Consider the following 17,933-nt stretch of genomic DNA (forward strand, 5'->3'; position numbering starts at 1 on the left):
TAAGCAATTAGGCATTAGGGTTAGCCATTCACTTTTTTGATCACTCATTAGGTCAAGACATCACTGCTTACTTTTCAAGTTTTCAAAAATGTATGGCATATTAATTAAAATTAGGCTTGGCTATAAGCAACAGAAAACTCACAATAATAGTAATGACCACAGTAGAAGTTTGTTTCTCACTTACACACATACAATCTGGAAGCTGGTGGTCTAGATGCACCCCCCGTCTTGCTGCTCTGCCAGTCTTAGTGGAAGCTGGCTGCTGGGATTTTACCCTTTACATCTGCCTTATAGCCAGCAAGAAGAAGGGTATAAAGAAGTGAACGTTGCCTTCCTGTAAGAATCATCCTAGAAATCAGGTACTTCCAATCACATTCTATTCCTGGAATTTAGTCTCATGCCCATTTACTAGCTGCAAAGGAAGTTGTAATCTTTATTTGGTGGCCATATGCCCAGCTAGAATCAGGAGTTTTGCCACTAAGAATGGGTCCTAGCACCCATTCTAATTACATACATGGCCTTTATATTAATTAATCAAGTCTATGAAACGTGCAGCTTTGGGGAGCTCCATGAAACTTGTGTAACACACACAGGTCTCCACATCACAGAGACTTAAGGCTCTCTGAATTTCTTTTGGATCTCTGCTCTTTCTTTTTTTTTTAAATAAATAAATTTATTTATTTATTTCTTGGCTGTGTTGGGTCTTCATCACTGCGTGCGGGCTTTCTCTAGTTGAGGCCAGCGGGGGCTATTCTTCGCTGTGGTGCACAGGCTTCTCATTGCGGTGGCTTCTCTTTGTTGTGGAGCATGGGCTCGAGGCACGTGGGTTCAGTAGTTGTGGCACATGGGCTCTAGAGCGTAGGCTCAATAGTTGTGGCACATAGGCTTAGTTGCTCCGTGTCATGTGGGATCTTCCCAGACCAGGGCTCGAACCCATGTCCCCTGCATTGGCAGGCGGATTTTTAACCACTGTGCCACCAGGGAAGTCTCAGCTTTATTTCTTTTACTCTTTCTATCCTTCATCATTTATTAATGACCCAGACTCTGTGATGTAGAGTTGTCAACATTATCATTTTTCTATATTTACAGGTATAATAACTGCATTGATATGGATTTGTCATCTAATAGCCTTAAATGATCCCTCTCTTTTGGGCTGCATTTCCCTCCATTATTTACTGGGCCTCCCCATAGGTTATCATCCATGGCTGTTGACTCTCCTCTCTGTCCTTAATTTCCTGAGACAGATTTCCGCTTAAGAGACTGAGAAACTATTAGACAGTTCCTACAAACCACAGGAGCAGAAGGTCTTCTGCAAAGAGACACTTCACCCACTATGGGTTAAAGAAAGTAGCATTACATCTCCACCTGACAAACCCAGTCCCTATCAATGTGAAGAGGGCAGAAACACATTTAAATTGAGGGAATCTACATGCATAACTCTCATTAACACAAATACAATAGGAGCTAAGTGCCTAAATTCCTGTGCAGGAAAAACCGAAGTGGTAATACTTCTAGTCTAATGTAAAGCATGGCCTCCTATATTTGAGTTGGTTTTCATAACTGTTTAATATTAGTCTGTGAATTGTTCCAGGGAGAGCCAACAGCAAAGAAGAAAATAATACTCTATCTCCATAAAGCATTTTAGCAATGCTCAGAGAAGCGGACTACCAGATATTTATTTTGGAAATTAGCTAGCTAGCTACGATATATTTTCAAATTATGCATGTATTGGTAGTTTTCTGCTGTAATTGGCGAGGGCACTATATATCTCTATCTTGGCTATATTTAGAATACTGTACAGGAAAATAAGTCAGCATTTCCTTTCATGGTAACATTTTGGAGCTAACAATATTCACTAGTGTAAAAGTATTTTCTGATCAAAACAGTTGCTCTTAAATATACATTTGTTGGAAGATTACATGACATGTTGAAGACTATGTCCTTATGGATTTTTCATTTAAGTTGTAATTACTTCCAATCATTAAGAAGAATACAAATGACTTAACTTCTCAAAAGAAGTATATAAAATATCACCACACCCTATATAATTTTCACAAATTATTCAACAGTGATATTACATGGGTTGATTATTGAACAGGACACTACCATGTAAGTTGTTTCTGTGCATTGCCAGGTGCCTTTTTATTAAACTTTTATTCTGTGGGATATATGAAGCCATTGAAGATCTTTGAGTCGAGTGGGGCCACATTTCTGGAAAGAGGGTGAGATTTCTAGTTGGTGGTAGTTGACTTATAATCCTTTATTTAAACTTTTTTCTGTTCACACTGTCTCTTTGGGTAATCTTACCCAATCGCATGGCTTTAAAGACCACTCATGCCTATGACTCCTAAATTTTTCTCTCTAGCTTTGATCTCCCTCTGTGAACTGTTTGGTCAACTGCCTGGTCTCCCTCCACCTGAATTTCTTTCCTTTTCTTTTTTTTTTTTCTGGCCATGCCACGTGGCTTATAGAATTTTAGTTCCCGACCAGGGATCGAACCCAGGGCCCCAGCAGTGAGAGGGCTGAGTCCTAACAACTGGACTGCCAGGGAATTCCCTCCACCTGAAATTCTAACAGGCCCCTCAAAGCTATCTCAAAATAAATCTTGATTTTCCTCACTAAATCTGCTCTTCCCTCTTTCATCTTTGTAAATTGATAGCAACGTTGACCCAAATAAACAGTGGATTTAGCTAAACCTTAGGTTTAGCTAAATAAATAATAAATCCCTGATTCCTTTCCCTAACTCATCTAAATCCAGTCCAACAGCAAATGCTGTCTCTGCCTCTGCGACATGACTGGAAATGATTGTCTTTTCTGCTCCCCATTACCACTGCCCCTCCAGCACAGGCCAGCAGGATCTCTTCTCTGAACTACTCTAAAAGCCTCGTATCTCCTTTTCCATCTTCTTTAAAATTCTTCCTCCACACAACAGCCAGAGTGACCTAAGAACGATTTTTCCTTGCTTAAAAATTTCCTATAGCTTCCCACCACACTTAAATAAAATCTAAATTTTATTACCTGGTCTACAAATACCTACATGATCTGAAGGCTCTGGCCCTGCTTCCTCTGGCTCCCCAGCACACTGTATTCCAGTCCTTTGGCCTTCCTTCCTTTAACATGCTGTAGTAGGTAGAATAATGGCCCCTAAAGATGACCACATGCTAATCCTCAGAAACTGTGACTACGTCATTGTGATTAAATTAAGGATTAAACTAAATAGGAACATCACCTTGGATTATCTGGGTATGCACATTGGAATCAGAAGGGTCTCTGTAAGTGAAGGAGGGAGGTGGTGCCAGAATGATTCTTCATGAGAAAGACTGGATGGGCAGTTGTGGACTTTGAAGATGAAGGGAGCCCCTAGAAGCAGGAAGAGGAGATTCTCCTCTAGAAACCCAGAAAGGAATGCAGACTTGCGGACACATTGATTTTTAGCCCAGGGAAAGCCATTTTGAACTTCTGAGCCCCTGAACTGTAAGATAATAAATTTATGTTGTTTTAAGCCACTAATTTGTTACAGCAGCAATAGGAAACTTAATACACATGTCAAGATCATTTCCACCTTAGGGCATTTACAAAGGTTGTTCACCAGTTCTCCCTCTGCCTGAGGTGCTTACCTCTCAGATAGCAGCATCATGAATGTTCCCGCATCATTTGGGTCTCTGCTTAAATTGCATCCTTCAGAAAGGCCTTCCCTGACCACTCAAAGTAGCCTCCTTGTTACTTTCTCAAGTGACCTGTTTTATTTTCATTGTGGCAGTTATCACTACTTGTTAATTTTCTTTTTTATGTCATCATTGGAACACACAAGGAAAGCTGAAACCTTGTCGCTCACTTTTCCTTGTAACCCCAGTATTTACAGAATAACGCCTAGCACAAAGTAGGAGCTCAGTAAGTATTTGTGGAATAAATGAACAACCGAGCATTTTTTCCGTGCAAAGCAACGTACATACAACGTACATCCCACTGAATCTTTTCAATAGCCTGATGGAACAGGTTCAATCACAAGGTGTACTCCTATTCTTGGCACATAGTAAACATTCATAAATATTACAAGTAAGTGAACTATATTCAGAGATTGAGTAACCAATGTGACAAAGTATAAAAGTAAATATTTGCTACATTAATGCCTATGATTTCCATAATCTATTGTTGAAGAATTCCAGACCTACAGCAACTCTGTACTCATGAACTCAAACATCCATTCTACGCCCTCTGGACATCTCTATTTGTATGCTCCAATGGCTTTGAACACAAGATGTAAACTAAATTTATAATCTCCTCCCCAAATCTACTATATAAAGTTTCCCTGGCTGAGTGACTGGCACGAGCAGCTGTCTGACAGACATACTCTGGGAGTCATTTTAGACTGTTTCGCCACTCGCCTATAGGCAACTGGTCATTTATTTATTTATTTTTTTGCTGTACGCGGGCCTCTCACTGCTGTGGCCTCTCCCGTTGCGGAGCACAGGCTCCGGACGCACAGGCTCAGCGGCCATGGCTCACGGGCCCAGCCGCTCCGTGGCACGTGGGATCTTCCTGGACCGGGGCACGAACCCGCGTCCCCTGCATCGGCAGGCGGACTCTCAACCACTGTGCCATCAGGGAAGCCCTGGTCATTTATTTTTGATTCTTCCTGCTTAACAGTTCTTATACTAATTACCTTTTCCGGCTCCACTGACTTAGTCACTTCTTTCAGAACTATTTGTTCAGAGACTGCCTCTAAAGTAATCTCTCCAGCGAAACTGGACATGACTTCACTAGCTAGTTTTAATTCCTTTAGTGGCTTCCTACAGTGTTTAATAAAATCTAAATCCTTTACCACAGCTTCCGGTTGCCCCACTTCCACAACTTTCCAGCTTCTGGTGGTTGGTTCCAAAGTGGAACCCTTGGCATTCCTTGGCTTGTAGACACATCACTCCAATCTCTGCTTCCATCTTCACATGATCTCTTCTACATGTCTCTTTTGTGTGTCTTCACGTGACCTTCTTATAAGAACATGAGTCATTGGATTTAAACCCATCTTAACACGCTATGAGCTCATCTTAACCAATTACATGGGCAAGACTCTATTTCCAAATAAGGTCACATTCTGAGGTTCTGGATTGACATGAACATTTGGGGGACACCATTCAACAAAGTACAGTTACCTAATTTGGTAAAAGGATATTTGCAGATATAGTTAAGGATCTTAAAATGAGATCACTCTGGATTATCGAGTTAGGTCCTAAATCTGATGACAAATGTTTTTATAGGAGACACACAGAAGAGCAGGGGGCAATGTGAAGACAGATGCAAAGTCTGGAGTGACGTGGCCATAAGCCAAGGAAGCCAAGTTATGCCAACAACCACCAGAAGCTGTAAGAGACAAGGAAGGATTCTCTCCTTAGAGCCTCCAGGGTGAATGTGGCCTTGCCAACACGTTGATTTTGGACTTCTGGCTTCCAGAACTATGAGAGACTAAATTTCCATTATTTTAAAGGCCTCCAGTTTTAGGTATCTGTCACAGTATCCGCAGGAAACTAATACAAAATTCACAGTGCACTGTATTCTTTCCCTTTAAGTAACCACCAAAACAAAAATCATTTCCATGAGTTTGATTCTGCTGTAAATAGATCTGAGTTCTTAGTAAACTGTGACACAGAATTTGCCTGATTTATTTATTTGGGTGCAAAATGGAAAGAGTTGATGTTCCTGCAGGGTCTGTGGGTAGGAAGTCCATTCATGAAACTATCAATGTCACTGGTTGGCAGAAAACACTTCAAGGGAGAAATGGGGACGGATAGGATCTAGCACGTGGGGCAAAGGAAGGCAGGAGCCCTGCCTCTACCTGGTCCCTCACCACTTTCGCCTTGGGTATCCTGATCTCCTTCCCACAGTTGCCCTGCTGCTTGGGTGGGACAAGTTCTGGGGGTCAAGCGAAAGCGTGCACGCTTCAGACTCGCCTGCTCAGACTCCCACCTCGCCCCCCACCCCGCCCCCGTCAGCTTCGTTGGGAGGGAGGGAGGGAGCTCAAGCACTCACCCACCATCCCCAAAGGAAGATGTGGTCCCCGTTTCCCGGTAGGGGGCTGAACCTCTGCAGTCCCCACTCCGGGGCTGGTGATGGCGAAGGGGGTCGGGGCCCGGCGCCCACCCGCGGATGACCGACCTGGGGGTACCGCCCACCCTCCCGAGCTGCAACGCTGCTACGTATGTGGGCGTCGGCTCGGTGTCCAATTCTCAACCCATTTCCGGGGCTAAAGCTACCCGCACTGGGGTGCCACTTTCCCGCGCCGGGGTATGAGCATGGCTAACTCCAGGGGCTCCGGCCGTGACTAGGAGACCGAGAGAGGCTTCCCCTTCCCCCCCGCGTACACGTCAGCGTCGGCGTCGAGGAAGCGTCGTAATGCCTCGAAGAAGCTCGCCACCGAAAAAAACCCCTGAACACCGCCGCCGCAGCTGCCGACCGAGAAATCCCTGCACCAAGCGCACGCTAGCCCTTACCGCAGGCTCAAGGCGAAGCCAAAAAGAGTCTCTCCATGGATGTATTCCAGGGGCTCGGGGGGCTGTGTCTAAAGGTTTATTGGAGCCGGACCCTTGATAGAGCTAGGAGGCTGTGGCGCCTCACGCCACTCCCCGCCCCTGTCATTCTTAAGGTTCCACAGGTCTTGACGGTGGCAAGTCTGTCAGCCCTATTCGGCGGCCAGCTTCCCTTCCTTGATCGCTTGCGCCGGCCGGCCTGGCCCAAACGTCCGCTTCAGAGGGCTGGGAGGCGCAGCCGGAGCCGCGGTGGCTTGTGAGCGTCTATTAGTAGGCATACGGTAGTGATGGCGGCGCTCAGTGAGACTTTCCTGTCACTGGATACTACTACTCCCAGCTCTCCTCAAAGCAGCCGGAGCAACCACCCGGTCTTTAATTTACAAGTAGCAATTTGACTTGCTCTGCTGCATGTCAGGTGGGACCGTGGAAAGTGTGGAGACGCCCCGGGGATTAAGCGATAGCAGCTTAAAAAGAAAAAAAGCCAAACAAATAAACAAAACCCACCCACCCTAACAAACATGAGGCTACTGGAGAGAATGAGGAAAGAATGGTTCATGATTGGAATAGTATTGGCGATCGCCGGAGCAAAGCTGGAGCCGTCCATAGGGGTGAATGGGGGTAAGTGCTGCACCTCTGCATATGCTCCACCGCGATTCCCACTTCAGAACTAATTTGCGAGTCTCGGGAAGGAGGGGAGACCGGAATTGGGGAGTGTCTGCCTCTCTTAGGGGCACTGACCAGTCCAAGATGTCCTTTGGCCCTCTTGCTGATTTTTTTAATTTGCCAGCCCCAGAGAGGATTTATAATTAGGAATGGGGCAAGGGAATGTGAACGCATGTTGCCTTTTCCGCGAACAGTCAATGAGTATCCTTAGTGTCAAGGAGTGAGGCTACCGAGAATGAAACTTACTTGCCTTCACAGTAGCATCCTATCCCAAGGGACGGTAGGTTGCCAGGAGTTCCTTATCTATCTTGGAGTGGACACCATTACCTTGTCTGTTTCCGACACTCCCCTCCCCCATGTTAAAAAAAAAAAAAAGAGTGGGGGAAGAAAAAGGGACACCCATTCCTCTTCCAACTCAGATTTGTTGGCCCACATGTTGGAGGGTGATGATTTGCTGCAGTTGCTGCCGCTCCACAAACTCTCAAACCGACTGACACGTTGCACTTAACTGCTTCCGTGTGCTGCCGGGACTCAATTGCTACCTTTAGCAGTCTCACAGATCCAGGCTGTGTTAGACCCTGTGTAGTGTGTATTTTGGCAAGGAAATGTAGGCGAGCTAAAAATCACACCCAGATCTCTGAATTGTGGGATCCTTGTCATGTGTGGATGGGCATTGGCGGAAACGACTGGAAATACCGTTAGCCTTTCATGCCCCCCGACCCCCTCCTCCCACCCTTAGACGATCATGTCCCACTTTTCATAAACATTAATTGAATGTCTTCAGTTCATTGTCTGTTTGACCTTGTTTAGCAGTTTTCACGCTTATTGACAGTTTTTACACATGCAAGGACAGATGAGAACCGAAGTGAGCACACACAATCTTTATGCTAGGAAGCTGTCAGGAGGATATTTGAAGTTATTTGAACCTTTTTGTTCAAACATGATGGAAGTGAATGAAATGACCTCTCAGGAGAACAGTGGTTCCTTCTACCCTCTACCCTCAATACCTCCATTTAGAGGTAGCTTCAGAGAACATTTAAAAGGAATTTTTTGGACAAAGGTAGTGGGGATTCAAACTTTTTGGTTTATTTTATGTTCTTTTCTTCTATGTTCAACTTAGTACAAAATGTGGAGGGTGGGTAACTGTGAGAGTAAAGCTGTTTGGGGTTACCCTGCTGAAGATACCAGTTTCTCATTTGACATAGTTTCTCTGTGAGCTTTGGGGAAACTTGTGAAGGTTGGTATTTAGGTTCTGTCCAATGAGTTCCCCTGTCCCTGCAGCTAGCCAGGTAGTAAGAATGTTAGAGAGCATCTTTGTGGTGATCTGGAATGTACATTTCACTAGCTTCAGTTGCAGACTTTATAGCTTCTAGGGTTAGATCTCTGATTCGCTCAGTGTTAAGGTGAAATTACAGGTGATGTGTGATATTTAAGTTGAGACCTGCAGAGACTAGGTTTGGTAAAATTCCTTTTCTCTTATATTCCTGGGCTGCTCAGTGGGAAGGAGAGTTGTTGATTGCTGAATCATTTCCCTAAGCCTTCCCCACGGTGGCCTGTGTGAGATGGATTCTGTAATCTTATTTGTTCCCTCAGACTCTGCTTCTTGAAGTTTTGGGAATTATTGTATCTTAGAAATATTGTTTCCCATTTTCACTAGTCCTTAGGCTATTAATCTAGGAGAGTTCGTTTGTTTAATTATAAAAGAGGAGACTGTTAAGACTGAGGGAACTTTATTTTAAGCTAACATGCTTCTTTTACAGCTGAAGATACTGAGACCTCAGGTCAGGTGACTCACCTTAGGTCAGGTTAGCTAGCTTAGGGAAGAGGAAGGACTGGGGACCAGGATTCCCCTTACGTCATACCAGTTGCAACATCGATCCAAATATTCTTGGCAAAAATCACTAAGAATGAATAACCGTTATAAAGAAAGGCTCTCTGTAATAAAGACGGTTTCCATGCCCTGAGTTTTAGGCCAAAAGAAGCTGAGCAGAATCAGGTAATATTAGACAACCGTGTATTCATGTGATTTTTTGAGATCTGTCCAAGCGTAAAAGTTACTGTTTCTAAAAACAAAAGTTAAACAAACAATTGTTTGGGATTTCTTATATAAGCCGTCAGGCTAAGTTCTTGGTACTTCAGTTGACCTTCCCACCTGTAAAACTTCTTTAATAAAAACAAACTTCCTAATAGTACCAAATAACACTTTGACCCCATCAGTTAAAACAGCAAAAATCTAGGAACAAGGAGAGTCACGGTGGCTGAAAGTGGTCTGTCCTCTTTTGCTGTACAGAATGATCTAAAGCATCTCTTTTTGCTTGTCACTTTTAGTCAGAAGTTCCATTTTGGGGTCTTACACTAGAATGCGTGTGCATTTTGAATGCGCTCACATTGACTGAACAATTTTCAGTCGAATAGTTTTCTAGACATTCTTTTCTCTTCAGTAGAAAGTTTTGATTGTTTTCAACTTAAGATGCTCACTTCACCTTTACCTGGATCAATACCTTAATGACTCTATTTTGAAGTGTAAGACTTCTACACTGAAAGGATCACACCTTTGCTCTGCCCTCCCTTTAAAAACAATCTTTATAGCCAGTGGGTGAGTTATGTATGGCAGGAAATTTATAGAGGTGGGAACCCTGAAGTGAGAGAAGTTGAATGACTTTCCATATGGGAAAAAGTGTAACAGGTACTAGCATGGAAAATTTAATGTTTAGTTCCCTGTTCTTTTTACTCAGTTACATTTCATTTTAAAATATATAGAAGGTTGAAAGTAAAGAGCCACAGGAGATGTAAATTGTAGATCCTGAAGTGTAGATACTCTGTTTCATTTCCACCCAGGGGAGCCCTGAGCTGTGCACATCTTAGAGTTTACCAGAGTTCAACACTGTGCCATTCATTCTCCAAGAGAAAGGCTCACTTCTTTGGAAGTACAGATGAAGCATCTCATTTCTACCTGCATCTTAACTGAAATTTTTGCCATTAATAAGACATAAATCCTAACAAGGAAATTACTTCATTTTTGCATTAAGAAAACATAACCAGAAACATGCTACTGTATAAACTTAAGAATATTAGCATGAATACCTTAGATTAGGTTTAGGAGTGAAATTTACTAGGTGATAAGTAGATTTGATGAAACGTAATAGTTCCTTGCATTCCTAAACATTCCAGATCCTCTTCTTTCCCCACACTCCACTCCCACATTAAAAAGCATGGGTTTGAAGTCCCAAAATTGCTTCATTTTTTACGGCCAATTTTTCTTTTGATGTTGCTACTCCATTCCATTTTCACTGATAAACATTTTTTTTTTTTTGCTTTGGTTTAAGGAAGAGTTAAAACTTATATTTCCACTTTGCGCTTTGTAGCCTTCTCAAGATCTGAATCTGGTTATTTTCATGACTTGGAGAATATAATCATTACCTTGGAGAGGGGCCACATACCATTTCATAGTGTAGTTTCAACTCTCACCTCTGTGCAAATATTTACCAGCTTTTTATTTCAGCCTTGCCTGCTTCTAGTTCTATATTCACACCGTGGGCGATCCATTAGCAGCTGTCTCAAAGGGGCCTTAGGTTTCCCCAGATCAGAATTAATTCCTCCTTCCCTTTTAAAAAGGTACATTGTAGGTAGCCCTGGAAGAGCCTCACCAGGTCCTTTCATGGATTAGTTATTTGGATGTGCATCTAATACAAAAAACAATATAAAAATAAACAGTATACCTTGTCTCTAGGATTTAAAACATTCAAAGTAAGGAATCATTCCACTGAATTATGCCAGTTAGTTAATAGCTACCATGTGTATTTATATATATATATGTGCATGGAGTGTAGGAAGAGTTACCTTCTTAAAAAATCCAGTTGTTGGCTAACTAAGGGAGATGCTTTAGCTGCCCCAAAGAAACATGTGGTCTAAGTCAACGCCATGTGCTTGCTATGGAGATGCATCTTTGGACGCATCACCTAGCCCTTGCTTGCAAATATACTGCTAACTATAACCCATCCTATAGAGAAAATCTGGGGCACCACTGTGGATGGCAGCACAGTTGACAAAAATGGGTCTCACAAAAAGCAAGGGGTTGGAGGAAAAGAAAAAGGATATGAGTTTGAAAAAAAACCAAACAGGATATTAAAAATTCCTGGAAGGCATTTACTTCCAAAACAAGCCAGATTCCTTGACTTTCAAATCTGCTCCTGAATTACCTTCCTCAGCTTTCGAGGAAATATTATTTTGAAGTGTGAGCAGCTGAGACAGATTCACTCACAAGTATGGGGGAAAAATGTACTTCTTTTTAAGTTTTTGAACCACTTTCAATGCCCTGAAGTGTCATGCCTCTTTCCCTACCTTCTCCCTTTTGCTGCCTTTTCTCAGATCATAGCAAAATGATTTGAGTAAATGCCAGGTATCTAAAAGAATGTATTGCAGTGTTTTTTTTCTTTTTTCTGGCTTTATTGAGATATAATTAACATATAACATTGAATAAGTTTAAGGTGTACAATGTGATGATTTTAGATATGCAAAATGATTACCACAATCAAGTTAGTTAATACATCCTTCACCTCACATACTTACCATTTTTTTTTGTTGTTGTTATAATGAGAACATTTAAGATCTACTGTATACAAAATGGTATTAACTATAGTCTCCACGATAGAACTCAAGATCCCCAAACTTGATTATCATTTTTTTTAACATCTTTATTGGAGTATAATTGCTTTACAATGGTGTGTTAGTTTCTGCATTATAACAAAGTGAATCAGTTATACATATACATCTGTTCCCATATCTCTTCCCTCTTGCATCTCCCTCCCTCCCACCCTCCCTATCCCACCCCTCTAGGTGGTCACAAACCACCTAGCTGGTCTCCTTGTGCTATGCGGCTGCTTCCCACTAGCTATCTATTTTACATTTGGTAATGTATATATGTCCATGCCACTCTCTCACTTTGTCACAGCTTACCCTTCCCCCTCCCTGTGTCCTCAAGTCCATGCTCTAGTAGGTCTGTGTCTTTATTCCCATCTTACCCCTAGGTTCTTCATGACCTTTTTTTTTTTTTTCTTAGATTCCATATATATGTGTTAGCATACGGTATTTGTTTTTCTCTTTCTGACTTACTTCACTCTTAAGACAGACTCTAGGTCCATCCACCTCACTACAAATAGCTCAATTTCGTTTCTTTTTATGGCTGAGTAATACTCCATTGTATATATATGCCACATCTTCTTTATCCATTCATCTGTTGATGAACACTTAGGTATTGCAGTGTTTGAGAAGCTCTTTGTTTCTTTCATTCACTGATGTGCTACAAATGCCTAAAATGTAGCACTGTGGTTGCTCAATGAATATTTGTTGACTGACTGAGTGGTGATTTTTCCCCAGCTTGGTCTTATTTGCTGAGCAGTATCTATTGGAATGGTGGAGGGTTACAGGCGATGGAGGAACCATGATGTGGTCCTGTTGTTTGGCTTGAGGGAGTGTGTTCATTTCCTAGCGCTGCCACAATAAATTACCACAAACTGGGTGGCTTAAAACAACAGAAATTTTTTTCCCCAGAAATTACTCTGGTGGCTAGAATTCATAAGTCAAAATGTCGGCAGGGCCGACATTTGCTATGGCAGATAAAATTAGAGGACCTAATATGGAAGGATGCGGCCTATTTGCTCTCCCGTGTGAGATCAGCATTTATTTTCATTTTTCTGCTCTGAGGATACTGTGCTGCACTGAACAACCATGGTCTTCGCCTATCTGGAAAATCCTCTCTGGAGTTAGGCTGCATCACAGCAAACACTTAACTCTGTCAGGACACTAGTATATTAGCGGCGACACCGAGATTTAAAGTACCGTTTATTCTCCTCCAATGGATTCTCCTTTCATATCAAGTTATGTACAGGAAATGCCTATCTAACAGTGACTCATTTCTCTCTCTTTAGGACCACTGATGCCAGAAATAACTGTCTCCTACATTGCTGTCGCAACAATATTCTTTAACAGTGGATTATCATTAAATACGGAGGTACTGTCAACTATGGGGCACATGAAAAGCAGAGAGAAAAATTTAATTCGTGCTTACTCTTTTGAAATTTCAGATTCCTTTTGTAAAGCTGTGTGTAGGTACAGTCTGAAGCTTCACTATCACAGAAGAGAACTTGGACTGCAGCAAAGGACTTCCGTTTTGTACCTATATATTATAGATACTGCATAACTGGGCAACATGGAGAATAAGGGTGTGTTTATAGTGGTTATGTTTTCAGTACAACAGCTGAACTGAAACATCTACTTCAGGTCTTCCTCACATTGTGGTGGTCACTATAGTGGCACTGAGGCGCACTGGAGTTATTGATGTTTAGTTAGGTTTCCATAACTTGTGGATCATCTTTTGCTTCCAGGACTTATGCTGCTCAAGTGATGCTTGTTATAATTTTTAACAAATTTTTTTAAAGTATATTCTTTGCTGGTATATCTGTTACATATTAATAAATGTTTTAAGAGAAATGCTGGAATTTTTCATACTAAGCCACAATCTATTATGAAGACACACAGGTAATGTTATTTACTGATCTAGGTGTCACTAAATATGGGATTCTTATAGAATTAAACAAATCCAGGCATTTTTACATCCAAGAGAAGAATGAGTAGAATTTATGATTCTCTTTTGAATTGTAGTAGAAGAAAAAAAGAGGAGAAAATACCTATTTACTTTTGAAGAAATTACATTGAGTTTCTAAAGTTGTCATTCTAAGATGCTTATTCTTATGTAGATAGGGAAATCTTACTATGTCAGGATTTTGGGTTTTTTTAGAAATGGCTGTAAAATTTGTTTCAGCGTTATGTCTTGCCTTTATTTATTTTAAGTTTATTTTCTTTGAAGTGTGCTTTGAATGAAGACCAAATTTAGTTACCTTCATCTTTGACCATCCTAATAGTGACGTGGAAAAAGCATGGTTTTACTAAATTTATGTATTCTGTAGTTGTCAAGTTGGTATAAATCTTATCAATGGGGCATTTTTGATGTAAGTGGGATCCCCGTGTAGTGTCTGAGAAATTTTATCTCAAGAATTTGAAATATTCTCACTAATTACTTGCTCTTTTGAAAACTGACATAGAATGGGATTTCCTAAATGCGTTGAATTCTAGTTTTTGGAAATTATATTGCCATGAAAGGACTATGATTAGTGCTTAAGGGGGTACAGGCTTTTTCTGTCAACACCTGAGTTCTCCTACTGGTTCTCAAATGTGGGACCCAGTGATACAGAAAGATAGTTGCCACTCCTGTGGTGCTGGACTGATCTTCCCTGGAGGTCTTCCTGCTGGCCTTGGCTGATGCTCTTTGTGGAGCAGCTGCCTTACCCAAGTCCTCTACTTGGGACGTTGCTCTAACTACGTCCCCTGGTGGCTGCTTAATGGCTACAGCTGTTCTTTATGCCATGGGAAACCTGGCAGGATTTGATTCTCTCACTCCTTTAGCTTCTTGCTGAACGCTCTTCTGTCAAGCAGCCAACTTTGCGGGATGCAGGAGTTGAAGAAGGAAGAAGGTCTTACCAGCATTTCTCTAAGGACCGAATTCTTCTGTAAGCACCTAGGAAACCTTCAGAATCATCCAGCTAATTTGGATCTCACGATGAAATGCCTTGATCCTGTGCTTTATTGTGGTATCTAAGTAGCCATCAAAGCCACTTCTTCCATATTAAAGGCCCTTTTCAAACTAATACAGCATTAAGTCATTTTCAAGATCCGTTTAACTTAAAATGCCCTAGATTGCATCATTCTGTAATGTTAAACCATCTCTAAGCCCTGTTAATTTCCCGGGCAACCAAACAGTTGTAAGTTAGGAGGTAGTGAACTTCTTGTTATTTGTTTTCTAGTTAACAATCTTAAACTAATTTCCGCTGGGACTACTCTTTTTGTATCCTATTAGGTCCTGGGACAGTGCATTTTTGCACACAGGAGACGGTAGGTTATAATTAACTTGTGTTTATTTGAAAGCATTTACATTGGCCCCACTCAGGTTTGATTTATAGGGAACATTTCATGTAGTATTACTTATACATTGATGTAATGATGTGTATTCTAAAATTTGTTTTGCTCATTTATTAAAGTTATAAAGGACTCTGTGTTAATACTTCATGCTGAAAAGATTTAATGCTAAATCTTTGGTTTTATGACTGTTGATTTCTAGTTTGTGACATACCTGTTGAAATGGTTTCTGAAATTTTGTTGTAGTAAAATGAAATAAGGTCACATTCGAAATATATTTCATAGTTAGCGAACTTCAGACCTCCAGTTTCAGAGGATTTGTTACTTAAAAGACTGTGACAAGACCAATCTCATTTAAACAAGTACCTATTTAGCGCCTGTGGCCACAAGGCACTGCCACCTTGTGCACTTGTACTTGGCTCGGGACAGAAGCAAAGATGAGCAGGAAACTCAGGGCCTGAAAAGGGTCCCCACTAGGCCAGAATATACCGGCTTTCCTTTATTTTCCTAAACAGATCATTTTTTAAAAATCCCATCAGCTTAGAAATAAATACAGCAAATTCTAAACTTGAGGTACTTGCTGCTTGTTTCCAGCCCAGAGCTATGAGGCTGACTCTCAGAAAGCAAATCCAATAAAGGTCAAATAAGGGTTAGGAGGGAAATTGGTATGTAATGAAAATATTTCTAAGTCCCAGTCAGAGCTTCTGATTTTAAGCGATGCTTGATGCTGTCAGTGAGGCCCTGGTATGTGGAGTATCTCCTTAAGTTTATTTTAATGGAATTCGACCTGTATTACATGTGAATAAATAAAATGTCATGTGGAATCAACTCTTCAATTATTCATGATGGTATTTATTTGAGTATGTGGCCCTCAGTTCTACATGGATATGTATGGAATAATACTATTTTGAATTTTATAGTGTTTACTTGCTCTTTCTTTTCCAGTGCAAGCTTATTTTATCTTTAAGGTTGTATGAAGAAGATATAGAAAATATAGAACACTGGGTTTTTGTGACAGTCTTGAAAATCTTTCTTGGAAATACTTCATGTCTGTTATTTCCCTGTTGTTAAGAAGCCCCTGAGGACCCAACATAGTGGCCCCTTGTGATTCATTTTGCGGGGTTCTTTACTGTTCCATTATTTTGATACAATATCAGTTGCTTCTACTGTCATTTTTCAGATCAACTAGTGTTTTCTAACTACATTTTATTTTTTATAACTTTTTTCATGATTACAAAAGTAGTCTTTCCCCATGTAGAAAGATTAGAAGGAATAAAAATAACTATTAACATTTGTGTGTATTTTAGCCCTTTTTTCCCTAAACGTATTTTTTATATAGAGACTACTTTAAAAATAAAATATTTTAAAAATTGTATATATGTATATATGTATACACATACTTGCATAAATATACACATACCTACACACATACAATTTTATTTTTAATATGTGGCAGTGTATAATAGTAATTTTCCATGTAATATATTTCATTTAATTTTTCTTCATATTTGAAAATAAGATAATTTATATTTTACTTACTTTTATGAGCATAAATCAAAAGGTACAAAAGTATATATGATGAGAAGTCTTCTTTTTACCCCTCTACTAAATATTCAGTTCTCGTCTCTGGAGGCAACCAATGTTAACAGTTTCTGTGTATCTTTCTGGAAATATTCTATGCAAAACATACATATGTGTATCACCTGCTGCCCCTGTCAAACTGTGGTGTTTTATACCGTTTGCCACCTTACCTTATTTTACTCAAAACACGTATCTTGGAGGTTGTTTCATATCAACACATAAAAAACTCCCTGTTTCTTTTTGGATGCTGAAAAATATTCCATTTTTGAACGTGTCTTGATATATTTTCCTCATCTTCTCTTGAATGGCATTTAGGTAACTTATGGGGTTTTGCTATTATAAACATTCTGCAAAGGATAACCGCAAAATATGTCATTTCCTACATGTGGGAATATGTATGAAGGATTAATTCCTCGAAGTAGGATTGCTGGGTAAGATGATATGTGAAGTTTGAGTTGTGAGAGATAGTCCAAGTACCTAGAAAGGAGGCAGGTTCTGGGTAAGTGTTTGCTGCCTGAAGGAATGAGTTGCTAGGTTGGTCTACGTAGGCTGTGCCAATGAGACACCTGTTGGTTAAGTAGGGAGAGACCCTGAACTTCCACATCCTTGTCTACACAGTTTTAACATAGTTTCTAATAGCTCTTAACACTCTGTTGCTACCTTAAGTTATTTAGTTATTTCCTCACTTTTGGACATGTAAGTTGTTTCCAGATTTTACTGTAATAGATAATGCTGTGACTATCAACCGATTCTATATATAAATGCTTGTAACCACTTTTTATATCCTTAGGAGAAATGCCTAGACATAAAATTTCGTGGTCCAAGAGTATGAATCCTATTATAGTCCTTGAGATATTCTCCCAAATTACTTCTCAGAAAAGTTACAGCATTTTATATTCCTATGAGAAGTGTATGCAAATGCCTTTGTTACTGCCTTCTGGCTAATCATTTTATTTTCATTTTTTGAAAATAAAAAACCCACTGATATTTATTTGGTATTTAAGAATGCCTCTGAGTGTATTTGAGTGAGATTTGGTTTCAAGACTGCTGAGAATTCTTGGAACTGCTGGTGCTCAAGTTTTCTCTGGGGTGCAATTTCTGGTTCATTGTAAAGATGGCTCCTTTTATGTTAGCTCTGATCCATGGACCCAGTGTGGCTTCCAGTCTGCACAGTGTTTCCCAGTTGTCCTGCATTAG

General features: G+C 40.6%; 1 protein-coding gene across 7 annotated transcripts in view; it reads left to right on the plus strand.

Moving 5' to 3' along the window:
• Nucleotides 1-7,039: 7,039 nt before the first annotated feature.
• SLC10A7 (solute carrier family 10 member 7) overlaps nucleotides 7,040-17,933 on the plus strand; it is a gene marked incomplete at both ends in the record, with an annotated part of 243,271 nt that continues 232,377 nt past the window's right edge. For all 7 annotated transcript variants that reach the window (XM_079712728.1, XM_079712724.1, XM_079712726.1 and 4 more), the window contains 2 exons: nucleotides 7,040-7,139; nucleotides 13,112-13,194. In XM_079712728.1, the coding sequence (XP_079568854.1) occupies nucleotides 7,040-7,139; nucleotides 13,112-13,194 (183 nt within the window). The remainder of the gene's footprint in view (nucleotides 7,140-13,111; nucleotides 13,195-17,933) is intronic.

The sequence above is a fragment of the Hyperoodon ampullatus genome, assembly GCF_949752795.1.
Source record: "Hyperoodon ampullatus genome assembly, chromosome: 1".
NCBI classification, from domain to species: Eukaryota; Metazoa; Chordata; class Mammalia; order Artiodactyla; family Ziphiidae; genus Hyperoodon; species Hyperoodon ampullatus.